The 15970-nt window shown below is 35.7% G+C and overlaps 1 protein-coding gene across 1 annotated transcript; it reads left to right on the top strand.

The window, feature by feature from the left end:
- Window positions 1-1540: 1540 nt before the first annotated feature.
- On the top strand, window positions 1541-11018 carry LOC110682769 (cytochrome P450 76AD1-like). The gene is made up of 2 exons (XM_021859102.1): window positions 1541-2530; window positions 10407-11018. The coding sequence occupies exons 1-2, from the start codon at window positions 1664-1666 to the stop codon at window positions 11016-11018; spliced, it is 1479 nt and encodes a 492-aa protein (XP_021714794.1). The 5' UTR covers window positions 1541-1663.
- The last annotated feature ends 4952 nt before the right edge of the window (window positions 11019-15970 follow it).

Raw genomic sequence — 15970 nt, 5'->3', positions numbered from 1 at the left:
AATAATCCAACTTTAGCCTGTTTGCTCCAAATAATCCTTACGTTGGATTATTTTTAAATAATACAAAGTTTAGGGGTCATTCACTCAAAGTCATCTCAGTTGGTCATCTAACATGTTATAACCGTTTAAGGTGACATTACATAATTGGTTGGGAAAAAAAAATTAAAAAAAAAAAGGTCCTACTAAAAAAATTTATAAAAAACAATGATAAAAAAAAGTCCCACCCACGGCCACCCTCCTCACAACTAGCCACGACCACTTGACGGAACACCCTATCCCCGCCGACGACACCCTTCTGCGACCAGCACCACCCCACAAACACACATCACCACAACCACCATTTAGCAGTCCCGCAACAACCAATCCTGCTACACCAAATAACCACCATCACCACCAGCCCTCGTAATCACCAATTCGCATCCTACAATCACCATAAAAACCCCCAATCAACCTTCCCTCACCCACGGAACCTTATCGACTAGAGGTTTCGAGGGCAGGGGAGGAGCGTCTGGGGGTTTTTACAGTGGGGGAAGAGGATATTTCGGGGTCTGGAATATGGGTTTTGGGTGGTTGTTTAAGGACGAGCGGGGCCGGGGATACAGAGATTTGCTAGCGGCGTAAGGAGGGGGGTCTAAGTGCGATGTAGGGTCGAGTCGGAAGACCTAGCTTGGCTGAGTGGGAGGATGCTGCCAGAAAATCATGTTGGTGGTTGGGGTTGCGTGGGTAGGAGCGTGCTTTTTTTTTTTTTTTTTTTTTTTTTTTGGTATTTAAACCAAATCATGTGGTGACACAAGTTACTTAATCCAAAAATAAATATTTATTACTCTAACAGGTTACCGATCATATGAGACCATTTTGAGCAAATGAGTGAAACCTAAGATTATTTTTACCAATTTTTTCAAAAAAAAAAATTAATATTTTAGTTTTATTTTTTAGATCAATCAAGGCTTGACACATGTCAAGTAACCTGTTATAATAGGTAATTGACTTTTGTTAATCAGTCGTAACAATTGAGAAGAACACACATCTCCAAGTTGAGATTAATAAAACTAAATTTTCCTAAAAATTACAAAAGGAGTAACTAATTTATGAGCACTCGTGCAAGTATTAGTCAGATTTGAGATGGATATTGAGTGGTGGACAAGGATAATTATAACCTATAGGCGGAGATGGGGATAAATTTGTAAAAGATGGACAAAGTTTTATGCGCCAATTTGGGTCTTTAAGGGTCTGTTCACATTTGCTGAACTGAGTTAAACTGAACAGAACTGATTGGTGAACTGAGTTGAAATGAATATTTTATAAGAGAGAGAAATTAGGAGTTGAACTAAACTAAACTGATTAGAGCTAAACTGAAATGAATCGGAGATGAATTGAACTAAAATGAATTGAATTGAAATGAAATTAAGTAAAAAAAAAATATATATATATAACAAGCCTAACTCTTACAAATATGCTGATAAAAGGTATGGCCCATTACATGACTTGCATCAATACCCAAAAAATATAGACATGTGGAAGACACAATGTCACAATCATTGGTTGTCCTACTCCCAAGCGGCCATGCGCTCTTTATTATTCAGACGGGCACTTCGTCAATTATATAAATCTTTGGTAGTCTTTGTATCGTTTCATTTAGCACTTGTATTTCATAAATCAATCAATGGAATATTCCACTCCATCACTACTTATCCTTCCTGTCATATTTACCATCCTCTTCTTCTCAAAACTGTTCACCAAATCAAAGCTCCCACCAGGGCCTAAACCATGGCCTATCATAGGCAACATTCACTTTCTCGGCGACAAGCCTCATCGTGCTGTCGACGAGCTCTCAAAAAATTATGGCCCTATAATGACTCTAAAACTAGGTAGCAACACTACCATAGTTATATCATCCCCTGAAATAGCCAAAGAAATGTTCCTTAAACACGACTTAGCACTTTCTAGTAGGGCAATCCCAGATGCTGCTAGACCATTAAACCACAACAAACTTTCTATAGGATGGCTTCCTGTATGCCCCAAATGGCGGACCCTTAGAAAGGTTGCAGCTATTCACTTGTTTACAAATCAACGACTCAATATGAGCCAAGAGTTACGACACAGTAAGGTGAAAGAGCTGATTGGGTATGTACAAAATCGTTGTGAGAAGGGTTTACCAGTTGATATTGGTAAGGCAGGGTTTACAACCACGATAAATTTGTTGTCGAATACATTGTTTTCGATGGATTTGGGTAGCCTTGATTCGTCGAATTCACAGGAATTAAAGGAGATTCTTTGGCATGCTTTCGAGGAAGGAGAAAGGCCTAATGTGTCTGATTTATTTCCAATAGTTAAGTACTTGGATTTGCAAGGGGTGGTAAAAAAAACAGCGTGTTACTTGACAAAGTTGAAGAAGATTTTTGAGAATATTATTGATGAAAGGTTGGAGGATCCATCTGATGTCAAGGATGATGTTCTAAGCTCTTTACTCAAGCTTGTTGGGGATGGAGATGAAGAACTCACTCTCGATGATGTCAAACATCTTCTCATGGTAAGAGAGAAATATTAATTTTTTTTTTAATGATCATTTATTAGCACTTTTTGTTTTTAAAAAATCGGCCAATAATTTATTACTTTTTCTGTTTCTTTTTAATTGTACTCGATCGGTAAGGGTTACTCGGTTGGTCATGATTTATTAAGTTAGTTAGTTGTTACTCGGTCGATCAGGGTTTATTAAGTTGGTTAGGGGTTACTCGGTCGGTTGAGGGTTATTCGGTCAAGGGTAATTAAGTCGGTCAGGGGTTATTCAGTTAGGGTTACTCACTCGGTCATTAGAAGTTACTAAATCGGTCAAGCTTTACTCGGTCATGAGTTACTCGGTCATAGATTACTTGTCGATAAGGGTAACTTGGTGCGTGAGAGCTGGCCAGGGGATGTGGCTAGCCGCACTCAAAAAGTTGATGGAAAATCAATAACTCGGTTCACAGGAAAATCAATAACTCGGTTCACAATTCACCCAAAAGAAAAACTGAAAATTTTACATAAAATTACAAAAAATCAAGATTATAATATAATTACATATAAAATAACCCCAATTTAATCATCCCGAAGTTCTGCAATAAGAACTCTGTGAAAAAATAATTGAATATGAAGTCAATGGTGTGGAGAGTATTGGTGGAAATCAGTTTTTAAAATTAAAGATGTTTGTAATCAAAATAATACATAGGTAAGTGTGAAATTAAAAGTGCTGAAAAAAAAAAAAAGAAAAAGATGAAGTATATACAAAGTATTTGTTTGTAAATAAATTTGAGTGGCTTAATTTGGTTTTGTTTAGTCTTTGGTTCTAAGAGAGCTCATTAATCATAAGAGCAACCATTTCGACTCTTGAACACCGCCATTGAAGATTAGCTAATTAAGCTAATTGCTAATTCATAATTAGCTAATCCATGTTGAGTTGTAATAATATTATTGTAAATGATAATGACTAACACTTGACTTGAAGAATGGGACGTTTATCCTTATAACAATATGCATTGAGGTATATATGTCTATGATATTGTAAGAACTACGGAGTACATTATTTTGTGAGTCATTGCATGTGAAAAGTTATGTTTCAATTGAATACAGAAACAAACAACTAAACAAAAGGTAGAGTTGCAAATAATTAAATAAGCAAGTAGTTTATTTTAAGGAATAATTAAATCATGACTTCACATGGTGGTGGATGGAAAGTGTAAAAAAAACAAGGGATCTTAAAAGTATTGTTGAGAATTAGAGGTGTGAAAAGCACACCCGACCCGATCCGAAACCAACCTGAAAAATATCCGATTTAAATTTGGACTCGCGTGTACATAATAATTTAGTATAACTCAACTTTAAAAAATTTACCCGACCCGACCCGGCCATATTCGATTCAATCTGATTATCCGAACTGACACCCCTATTCAGAACTTCAAATCAATGTCTGTCATAAAACGAATTGAGGACAATCAAAATTCAAATCTATTCCATCCATTTTTAAATAATTGACAAATTTCTTTTTTGGACATTTAAAAAATTACTCCATAATTCCATAAATGCATAATACATAGAAAATATTGTGTGGACCTGGTCCAAAATAATTATTATTGTGAACCTAAGGTTTATACACACATAGCTGACATTATATTCAATATAGTAACCCATAATTTTAATATAATACTCCCTCCGTTTTAATTTGTTAGTCCCATATACAATTTTGGACGTTTCAAAAAGATCTACCCATATTGAATGTATTCTACTTTTAACTTACTTTTTATTTCCTATTTTATACATATTAAATTCTGATTTGTTAGATTAATTGATTGTGAATTAATGACATGACTCTAAATAAAGAATTTACTCCCTTGATTTATGCAATTATGGATTTATGGCAAATGCTTTACTCAAAAATCAAAAAAATAAATAATGCAAAACTATTTATGAATTGTTTTTTTTACTTTAATGCTAGATTCCAAATATTCTCCTTTACTTATTTTATGTGATTGATTCCATATGAGACTATCATATTGAAACGGAGGGGGTAACCTTATTTTTAACAAAGTAACCTGCCTTTTTTTAAATTTGTGTGATCTTTAATGTTATTATAAACTTAAAGTACGACATTATATCGAATAGTGACCTGATCTTAACATTGTGGTCTTTATTATTCATATTGACCATTATATTAAAAATTTCATTAAAAAAAATTAACCTCTTAGAACTTTTAATGTCACACTAACTTTTTTTTTTTTTTTTTTTTTGAAAAATAATGTCACACTAACTTTTATTTCAACATAATAATTTTTTTTTTTTAATATATTAACTTTTTTTTTTATTTATTTTACAAAAGCAAGGTCCACAATAAATTAGTGTGAACCAAGTCCATTAAAGAATTTCAAACTTTTTCACTTTTGAATATATACAAATAATTAACCCATTTATCTCATTTTTTTTTTTGTTTTTTTTTTAACATACACGTTTAGGCTCTTCAACTATTTCTCTTCCCAATAGTCCAATACAATAACAAATCCACCAATTTAATTTGTATAGTTTTCTCCACTTACACCACCAACTAAATAAAAAATAATAATTAGGAAATTTTAGAAAATAACACCACAAAAAAACACAAATTTTGATAATAACATCTAAAAAAAAATTTAGAAAATAACACCAAACCCAGCCCAACCCCACCACTGGCACCACCTGTCCACCACCACCGACATGCTAACCCAAGCCGTCGGTACCCCTGCCCCACCAAAACCGGCGAAACCACGAACCCCTGCCCCAGCTTGGCCTTGCCCCACCATCAACCACGTTATTCGCATCAAAAACCCTCACAACCACCACCTCCGCCACCATACACAACGAATTCCCATCCCTTACACCACTTCCGACACCCCTCCAGCCACCGAAAACCTCCTGCGACACCCCTTGAACCACTTCCGACACCCCTCCAGCAACCGAAAACCACGAAATTCGCACTGAACAACCCCCGTAACCACCTCTTTTTCCCACTGAAAACCGACAACCATCACCATTTTTCTTCCATTTCACAACAAAATTAGCAACTAGTGGTCAAGATCGGCCAATTTAGGGTCGAATTTGACCACTCAGGCCCTAACTTGGCCGATTTCAACCACTAGTCGCCATTTTTGTGGTGGCTAAGGTTTATGGAGTTGCGAGCTAGGGTCTCAATCGCTGCGTCTGGTGGTCTATAGGGATTTTCGGGGTTGGTTAAGGAGGGTGGGGGTGGCTGGGTGGACACTGGTGTGGCTTGGCGACAGTGGGGGGTAGTGCCGGTGGTGGGATGTAGGGCTGCCGGTGGTGAGCTTCGTGGCTGGGCTAAGGGTTTAGGGTTTTTTTTAATACAAAAAAAAATTTAACCAATATATAACTGACACGTGTATTTAGTAGGTCCACAAACGTTTTTGACGGCATCCTCTATGCGGTGGTGAAATCAAATTTTTGAGATTTTTAGAGGTGTTATAATCAAAACTTTTTTTTATATGGTGTTATTATCAAAATTGTGGCTTTTTTGTGGTGTTATTTTCTAATTTTTCCTAATAATTAACATCAAAACACCAACGAACTTTAACTAATATCCTTAACAACTGTGAAAATCTCAAATCGTATTTAATAGAATGGAGGGATTAAAAATTATGAATATATGCAATATGAACATTTTATATTAGCGCTAAATTTTCTACCTTGAGATCTTTTGGATGGAATGATCCAAATGTCTTTAAAGATAATACTGAATACAAATGCAAATAATTATCTACATCTATATTTTCAGGATCTATTTAGAGCATCTCCAATGGTTAGTTTTAGGGTCTTGCTTGCAATATTTAAAAATATTAAAACTGTAGCTTGACCATTGGAACAAAATTGACATACCTGCTTGGAAGAGCAGCACTGCTCACTTGAGCAACACTGCTTGGAAATTTTCAAGATTTATATATTATTTTAAAAAATTGGAGAGTGGTATGCACGGCTAATGGAAATGCTCTACGTGATCTACAATTGCTCAAAAGATAATGCAACAACTTTTTTTTTTTTTTTTTTTATCTTTTTCTAAAAAAAAAACATTTTAAAATCAATTTTTCATCTTTATCAGAAGGTGTAACTGACATGCTCTAGCTAATGTTGAGTAATGTGCTTCCTAGCTTATAGGTTATAGGTATACTTTGTTTTATTCTTTTTGTTAAAAAAATTAGTAACATTCATTATATTCGTAAGATCACTTGTACAAGATTATAGGTATTTTAAAATTTTTGATTACGTTATATATGATAACAAATTAGACTTTGTCAATAAAAGATTTTGCCAAAATTTTAGCCAATGTACAATATTTGGTAACCATATTTAACTTTGAATTATTAGCTAATACATCTATAAATAAGTTTTTTAACCTTAAGAATACAACCAGTATATTATTTCAAAAAAACATAATCTACAAATACTTTCATATCTACGATTAATTCCTCGTAAAAAATTTGGATGGATGATACGGATAATCCATTTAGTAAACATTTTGGTTTGGGAAATTCATCAAATAGTGGAAATTTCACCTCCGAAAATTCCTACCCTCAAACACACTACCACCCTGGCTACTATTATCCCAATACTACAATGCCTAATTTGCAAGACAACATGTCAAGCTACCATCCTCAACCTCCATTTTCAAGTGAATCTAATGTGGTTCATGATGCTACAAGAAGAGAATGTGTAGGGGCCTCTAATATGCACCAAGAAACATCACTCAAAAGGTCTCAAATGGAGTCAAACACTCCTCAAAGTGATAATATACAAGAGGAGGTAAATGCACAAGCTACTAGTAAGTCGACAGATAAGCTTTCTTGGACTCAATACATGGATGAAGATTTATGTAATAGTTGGATAGATTTCACAACTGATTCTATCAAAGGCACCCATCAAAGTAAGGCAAATTATTGGAAAAATCTTGTAGAGTATTATAACGAATGGAGAAGGGAAGGCCCTCCAATAACCATTGAGCAAGCCACAAATCACTGGTATAAAATGAGTCCTGAGGTTAGCAAGTTCAATGGGTGTTATATACAGATTAAAAGTGGTCACCCAAGTGGCAATGACGATGAACAAATAATTAGTAATGCCCTAAAACTTTTTACTAGCAAAAGTGAAAACAAGAAATTTTTTTTTACTTATTTACATTCTTGGAAAATTCTTCGAAATGCCCCGAAGTGGAAGGATTACGTTTCTACACAAAGTAGTTCTACAAAAAGAACAAAGATTTCTATTCCTAAAGATAACAGTACCTCTTCCTCAAATCCTAATACTAGTGAAATTGATAACGTGGAAATGGGAGATAAACGACCAATGGGACAAAAGGCGGCTAAAGCAAGTGCAAGGAATAGTAAAGTGAAAGGCAAAACATCTCTTCTTGACGAGAAATGGGGTAATTATCAAGAAATACAGTCAAAAAGACTTTCATTGTGCGAAGAACACATTCGACAACAAGATTTCGTGATACTTTGCAAGGACACATCTAATATGGACGAAAAAGCTAGAAAAAATCATGATCAAGTATGTGAAATGATTAAGGCCAAGTATGGAATGTCATAATCACAAATCAAATAAATATGATGAGTTGATGACTACTGAGTCAAGTATTTTAAGGTTTTTTTTAATTTTTTTTATTAGAGAGGGTATTTTAGGTGTTTTTATGTTGAACTCAATAAGCAATTTATAAGACTTTTCCTTTTATTATGTAATGTTTACTTTATTATTAATGTTATGTATTAAGTTTTGTAGCATTCTTAATCTCTTTGTTATTTTTCTATCATGAGTGGTTAAAGCTTTGTTTTTAATTTGCTACTTCTTGTTTTTTGCCTTCAATATTTCTTTATATCAAAAGAGTGAACTTATTAGGTTGTTACGAGAGTTTGTAGGACCAAACTTAAGTATGTGCAATGTAGGACCATTGGACCAATATACCTAATTGGCTAATTAGGATAATTCCATTAAAATATTGATATGAAGTAAAACAATCCTAAGAAAATCCATTAAATCTCAGTACCATTCCACTATGAATGTTATTGTTTCCACACATTATTTAGACCTTACAATAAAATCCATTATTTCACAATATGAAACACCCTCGAGAGAGGTTGTTCCTCGTGATCATGAAGGTGGTGCAGAATGTTTATACAAAGATTATTTTTCTGAACATCCAGTATATCCAGAACATTTTTTTCGAAGACGTTTTCGTATGAGGAGAGAGGTCTTCAATCGAATAGTGGAGGCCTTAAAAAATCACACTGAATATTTTCAACAAAGGTTTGATGCCGCAAAAAGAATGGGTTTGTCCCCTCTTCAAAAATGCACTGCTGCTATTCGCATATTAGCTTATGGAACTCCAGCTGATGCTGTTGACGAGTACATCAAGATTGGTGAGAGCACGGCTATGGATTGTCTATTTAAATTTTGTCGTGGTGTTATTGAAATATTTGGAGAGGTGTACATGAGAAGTCCCAATGCTAATGATGTCCAACGATTGCTTAAAATGCATGAGGAATACCATGGCTTTCCGGGCATGCTTGGAAGTCTTGATTGTATGCATTGGGCATGGAAAAATTGCCCTACTGGATGGAAAGGAAAATACACTCGAGGTGATTATGGATATCCAACAATAATGCTTGAAGTCGTGGCCTCAATAGATCTATGGATTTGGCACGCATATTTCGGTGTTGCTGGATCCAACAACGAACTTAATGTGCTATGTAGATCAAATTTGTTTCAAGAGAAATTGCAAGGACGAGCTCCGGAGGTTAATTTTACCATTAATGGCACCGAGTATGAAACGGGATATTATCTAGTTGATGGTATATATCCTGAGTGGGCTGCATTTGTTAAAATTTTTTCACATCCTCGGGACCCGAAGAGGCTTTTGTTTAAGGAAAAGCAAGAGAGTGCAAGGAAAGATGTTGAGAGGGCATTTGGGGTACTCCAATCTCGTTTTGCTATAGTTCGTGGGCCTGCACGTTGTTGGCATAAACGCAATATCCATGATATTATGGATGCGTGTATTATATTACATAATATGATTGTTGAAGACGAGCGTCACACTTATAACAAAAACTTTCCTAACGATGAATTTTCACCAAGTGTTGTTGCTGATGTGCATCAAGGACATGAAGAGAATTTTGAGTCATATCTTGAAAGAGATGCAACAATCCGAGATAGACAAATGCATCACCAGCTAAAGGCTGATTTAGTTGAGCATATTTGGTCACGTTTTGGTAGCTATAACTTGAATTGATCTTAAGTTGCTAAGTTTTTTTTTGGTTTTTTTATTTTTTATTTTTTTTTTTTTTTTTTTTTGTTTAAGGAATGTTGTTTTGTTAATTAGTTTTATTTAGTTGTATTGTCAAATGTTGATAATAAAATATGCAAATAAATTTAGGGAGAAAAGTTATCAATAATTTTTTTTTTTAAATGGAAAAGGTTATCAATTCTCTTGATGAAAATATTAAATACTTCGTACAAGCTCAAATAATTAAATCGCAAGCAAGTCGTCTTATAATACGAGTACAAAACAACTTATATGAAATTATATAAATTATTTCATATAAATTTTAATATTGATAGCAGGCACAACTTATAAAATTATATTATAAATTAGAATTTTTTTGGTAAAAGTAAGTAAAATAGCAATGAAATTTTCAGCTCATATAGTGTAGTAAATAAAGTATTACATGCAAGCTACAAAATTATATAGCCAACCATTGGAGTACTTTGTAGCTTGAAATAATGATGTGGCAAATCAAGCAACAACTTCTTGTAGCTTGCCATTGGAGTACTTTGTAGCTTAAATAGGTTGTAGCCTTAAAAATTAACATGACAAAGCAAGCTACAAGCCTTTGTAGCTTACCATTGGAGATGCTCTTATGGCGGGAACAGATACCACTTCTAGCACGTTAGAGTGGATAATGGCAGAATTATTGTGCAACCCACAAATCATGACAAAGGCTCATATTGAAGTAGATGGGGTGCTTAAGAAAGGCGAGTTTATGCAAGAAACAGATATTTCAAAACTACCATATATTCAGGCAATAGTAAAGGAGACATTTAGATTGCATCCGCCAACTCCTTTCTTACTTCCCCACAAAGCTAATGAAGATGTACTACTACATAACTATTTAGTGCCCAAAAACGCAACTATTTGGGTTAATGTATGGTCAATTGGTCGTAATCCAAGTGTTTGGCCAAATCCGGAAATTTTTGCACCAGAAAGATATTTGGAACGAGAAATTGATGTGAAAGGACGTGATTTTGAGCTCATACCCTTTGGATCAGGAAGAAGAATGTGTCCCGGAATTCCCCTAGCTTATAGGATGATACACTTAATGTTGGGTACTCTTCTTCATTCTTTCAATTGGGAAAATGGCAAATGTACCAAAGATTTAAACATGGCTGAAAAGTTCGGTATTACATTAAAAAAGGTTGAGCCACTACAAGCTATTCCACTTCCTAGATGAACTAACTCTTTCTCTTGATGAATTTAATTCACTTTGTAATATTCACTTTAAGCATTATAATAGCATATGGAGCAAGTTCATATGAACTAATTCACTTTGTAATATTCACTTTAAGCATTATAATAGCATATGGAGCAAGTTCATATGAACTAATAATCTTTCTCCTCTTCGTTCATTTAAGCATCATAATTGCATATGGAGCAAGTTCGTCAATTTAAATATAAACTTCCTCTATTTAGGGCGTGTTCAGCACTATCGTTTGAGTAACTTTAAGTGGTTTGACTTATCAAGCCATTGTTTAGTAAAAAAAAAATATGAGTGTCTGGCAGTGTAGTGGTGGAAGTAGAGTTTGGTAGTTGGAGTAATTTTTGTGAAAAGTTAATATTATTAGGTTTTGTGAAAACTAGATAGCTATTGGAATTTTCCTTCTATATTTTAAGAATTTTACAACTAATAGCTAGTTAATAGCTACTTTACCAAACGTTGATTTTTAATTATATATTTTTATAGTTAATAGCTAGCTGACATCTAACAGCACACATACAACTAATAAGAGCTACTATCACAAACTGCTACCTCTAAAGCTACATTTTGCCAAACACGCCCTTAATAGAATGGCTTGATTATTATATATCAATAGTAGAGTATTTAAACATAACCTAAGATCATAATATAGGAAACAATCTTCCTAAACTAAAACATATATACTACCATGATAATAAATGCTAAAGATATATTCACTAAATTTTAACATAAATATCCTAAATATATTATTCTTCTCAGATTATATCTCTTGAAAATATATCACATATATATTTTCCGATATATCATGTCTCTATTGCTAACACCATCCCACAGTTGTAGCGACAATATCAGGAACGTTGCGATTAGAAATTCCAATTTGTTGAAGTCGAGATGCATTACTCTGGTAATGCACTTCATTTTAAAACAAATTTTTGCAGTCATGTCTCTTTGTTGGTGTCTATGGTCTTCTCCCACGTCTCTTTAATAGATTTCATGGTCTTTTGCAACATCATTTAATTTGCTACTGTCCATGGTTTACTGCGACCACGTCCATTCTTATCTTAATGTTTAAAAAACGTCATATGCTTGCACTTTTGTCTCAAGGTATAATGTTCTGTCGTCTCAAGGGTAACGGTCGATCTTTCGTCTCAAGGTATAAGGAAACCAATTAATATGCATGTCTGTCATTTCAAGCACTACTAGAATCAGGTCGAATTCTGACGGAATAGTTCTGACGGACACGTTAATACGTAAAAAATACTGAAATTTCTGACGGATTTTTATTCAGTCGAAAATTTCCTACGGAATTAAAGATTTCGTCAAAAATCCGTTGGAAAGTTTCGACGGATTCTTATTCCGTCAGAAATTATGTACTTTCCAACGGATTTTTCCCTCGAAAAGCACATTTTCCGACGGAATAGGAATCCGTCAGAAATTTCTGACGGATTCTCCGTCGCAATCAAATTTTTTTTTTTAATTTTGTTTTTAAGAAAATCCTAAGAGGATAAGTTCCCCTCTTTGTTGTCCGCCTCTTTTATTTCTCTTTCCCCCTTCATTCCCCTTCTTCTATCTCCTCTTCATTCTCCTCTCTCTGCTCAACGTTCTCTTTCTCTCTCCTCTTCTTCTTCTCCGTTCTGTTTCCTCCTATTCTCTCGCAGGTTTTTTTCTCTCTTCTCCTTCTCTCATCTCTTCTCGTTATGTTTCCTCCAACACGTATGAACAACAACATCAAGAAAGACATTAACGAAGGTTTTTAGTTTAAATTCGACCATGAAAGCTCTATATCTAGAGTTTTCATGGTCCTTTTGAACCCAAATTCGAGGTTTTGTTCGGTAAAATTAAGGTATTTATCTTTTTTTTTTTCTTAATTTTGATTTTATTTTGTTGTTTTTGGGTTATTTTTAATAATTTATGACGGTGGTGGTGGCGGCTATTAGAGTACGGATTTTGAGGCTTGGGTTGGCGAGGTTGTGGTGGGTAGATCAGGGTACTGGTTGGTTTTTTTATGTTTTTTTTTTGTGTTGCGCTGTCGTGCAGTGGTGGTTAGTGGTGGTGGGGGCTGGTTGTGGTGGGGGATTAGGGTTAGGGTCGTGCAAAGTGAGGGAGGTCAGTGGTGGTTCTTGGTGGGTGGGGTTTAAATTGGGGCTGAAGGGAGGGATGTTAGTTGGGGTTTAGATCGAACTAGAGGGGGTTTGGTGGTGGGGGCTGGTGGTGGTTTTGGTAGGGGGTTACTGGTGGTCTGATGGGGGTTTGGTGGTGGGGGTTTGAGGTTGTGAAACGCCGTGCTGGTGGTGGCGTGTCCTTTTTTTCGATGAAAGCAGTTTCCGACAGAAAATCCGTCAGAACTTTCCCACGGATTTGTGTCCGGCGGAGGTTTCCGACGGATTTTTATGATGCTGGAAAATGCCTTTCGACGAATGAATTTCCGTCAGAAAAGGTGGTTATTCCTACGAAGGCGTTTTCAACAACCACTTCCGACGGAATTCCATTGGAAACCCTTTTTCCGACGGATTTCAGGGTGTTTTTGACGGAATTATTCTGTTAGAAATGGGTTATTTTCTAGCAGTGAAGGTACAACATCCTATCATTTCAATTTACAAGGAGAACAAACCATGTTTTACGGCACGAGGAGAACTTATATATAAAATCCGTTCTCATGGCGCAAGGAGACTTAATATATCTTAATTGACTCATAACATGAGAGCCGATTTTTTTAGACAAGGTATGGTTGCGAACCGCCAAACAGATATTTTCTTGCGGCAGGCTTGGCTGATATGTTTCACTTGTTGGCTGATATGTTTCATTTGTTGGCTAATATGATTTTTGTATTGGCTAATATATTCATTTTGTTGCCAGATTATTTTTTATACATATATGTTCCTTTTGTTGGCTATCAGACATCAATTGGCTGATATGTATCTTTAGTTGGTTGATATCTTTATTTATTTGGTTGATATGTATATTTTAATTGTTGGCTTATATTTTATTATTTTATTACTTGATATGTTTATTTTTTTGGTTAACCTGTTGCTTTTGTTTGCTGATTTAAGCATTTTGTTGGCTGGTATATTGTTGGGGTTTGGTGAGTCCTACTCACCGCGAAAAAAACCCGAGCCCAGGATCACGCTCGCAATAATTAATATCACTAATGCATAAAATAAACACAAAAAGGGAAAAATAGGAAATATACCTTTGTCGCGTGCTTTGCCGACCAATTGGGCTCTTACTTGAAAGCAAGCCCCGAAAACACGAAGGCCTCCAACGGAAATCCACACGCAAAACGACTACCGACTCTAAGGTCCGTTGCCCCGGAGTTAGCAAGGCCTGACCAAAGCCCGAGTATATTATATGAGTTCAAGGGTTTTTGCAATGGCAATGCCCTACTAAACTCCTACTCAAGCCCAGAATTCTCAAGCCATGCTTTGGCTATTTATAAGGAAGGTTAGCTTGTTAATTCCACTCATCTTTCAATGTGGGACTTTTTCACAAAAGGATCCCACATAGAAAGATTTATGAATTCAACCCTTAGTTAAATAAACCAAGGAAAAAGTAACAAGTGTCACATGGTTAGGTGAGGACCACTTTTTCACTTTGGTCCCCAAGGCAACTCATATGCATTGTGAGCTAACCATGTGTCACCCAACCTTGAGCCCCAAGTTGGGTTCAGTTGGGCCACTTTCTTTTGGCCCGTGTCCATGACTAGTTACTCGGGTCCACGGCCCCTTGCCACACGTGCCACCACCGTGGCGCCCTGCCACATGGCACGCTGCCACTTGGTGGCAACTGCCACGTGGGCTGTCACATGGTGCGCTGCCATGTGTGTTGCCACGTGGCACGCTCCTATTTGGCGCACTCTTCTAGCCTTTTGTGTGGCTAGGATTTTACTTGTTAGTTGAAGCATTTTCCCGTCTTGCCAAATCCTAAATTTTGGCTCGACATTTGAGATTCTCCGACGCTCGGTTTCGACACTCCAAGTTTTAATTTCCGACGTCTAAATATTAATTACTCGGGAGACTCATTAATTTCTTCCGAATTAATTTGTCGTGTTGGTTCGTTCATTTCTTGGGTGTGACCCGAATGGTTCAGTCAAGATTAAGTTGTAATATTAATTATGCATTAATATTACTGATCGGAAGCGGCCTCCACACAGGCATTCCGATCACTTGACCTTACTGAATATATTAGCTTTCTAATAATTCTGAACCCATTATTAGAATAATACACTTGTTCGAAGGACACCATTCCTTTCAATCTCCCACTTATCCTTCCGGACAAGTGAGCTTTCAGTGTATAGCCCCTTTTCTATGTCTCTCCATGAACTATAGGGTAAGATTATTCCTCATCCCTATTACGTCCAAAAGTGTTTCTCGAAATTCGAGTTTGACTGTCAATAAGCAGATGATTACTAAAATACATCTGAGCACGGCCATGAATTTTCACAGTCTTGCTCTTCGAGAGACCTTGTAAACAACAAGACATGTTCCCTATTGTTAGTAGGGGGATATTCCCAGTCTTGTAATGTAGCTTCTCTCACTAAGAGGACCTTGCTGCCTGATAGCTGTCGTTATAATCCCCAATTACGGCAGATGTTTGACCAACATAAAAAAGGATTAGTACTCAAACAAGAGACCTCACAATACTTATGGTCAAGAAAAAGAGTTCCGATAGAAATAATGAGAAATATACTTATGACGATTTTGAATCTCTTAAAGTATTCTCATAGGTCGATCCAGTATGGTTCTAAACCAATACATGTGCAAATGATTTATGTCCTCATAGCACAAGAAACGATGCTATAAATCATACTACACACTAATCTCTAATAGTCATTAATCGTCCACAAAATAAATGACCTTTATTAGGGATAATTTTCGATTAAAACATTCAATGTTCACTTAATATGTGTTTCTTTATCCAAGACATTGTCT

The sequence above is a fragment of the Chenopodium quinoa genome, unplaced genomic scaffold (genome assembly GCF_001683475.1).
Source record: "Chenopodium quinoa cultivar QQ74 unplaced genomic scaffold, ASM168347v1, whole genome shotgun sequence".
In the NCBI taxonomy this organism is placed as follows: Eukaryota; Viridiplantae; Streptophyta; class Magnoliopsida; order Caryophyllales; family Amaranthaceae; genus Chenopodium; species Chenopodium quinoa.
Note: the sequence above shows the minus strand (reverse complement) of the source record. Positions and strands in the feature narration are given on the sequence as shown.

Coding starts and splice junctions, on each gene's coding strand:
- LOC110682769 (XM_021859102.1), top strand. CDS start 1,664: ATGGAATATTCCACTCCATCACTACTTATCCTTCCTGTCATATTTACC. Junction 2,531..10,406: donor ATGTCAAACATCTTCTCATG/GTAAGAGAGAAA, acceptor AAGCCTTTGTAG/CTTACCATTGGAGATGCTCT.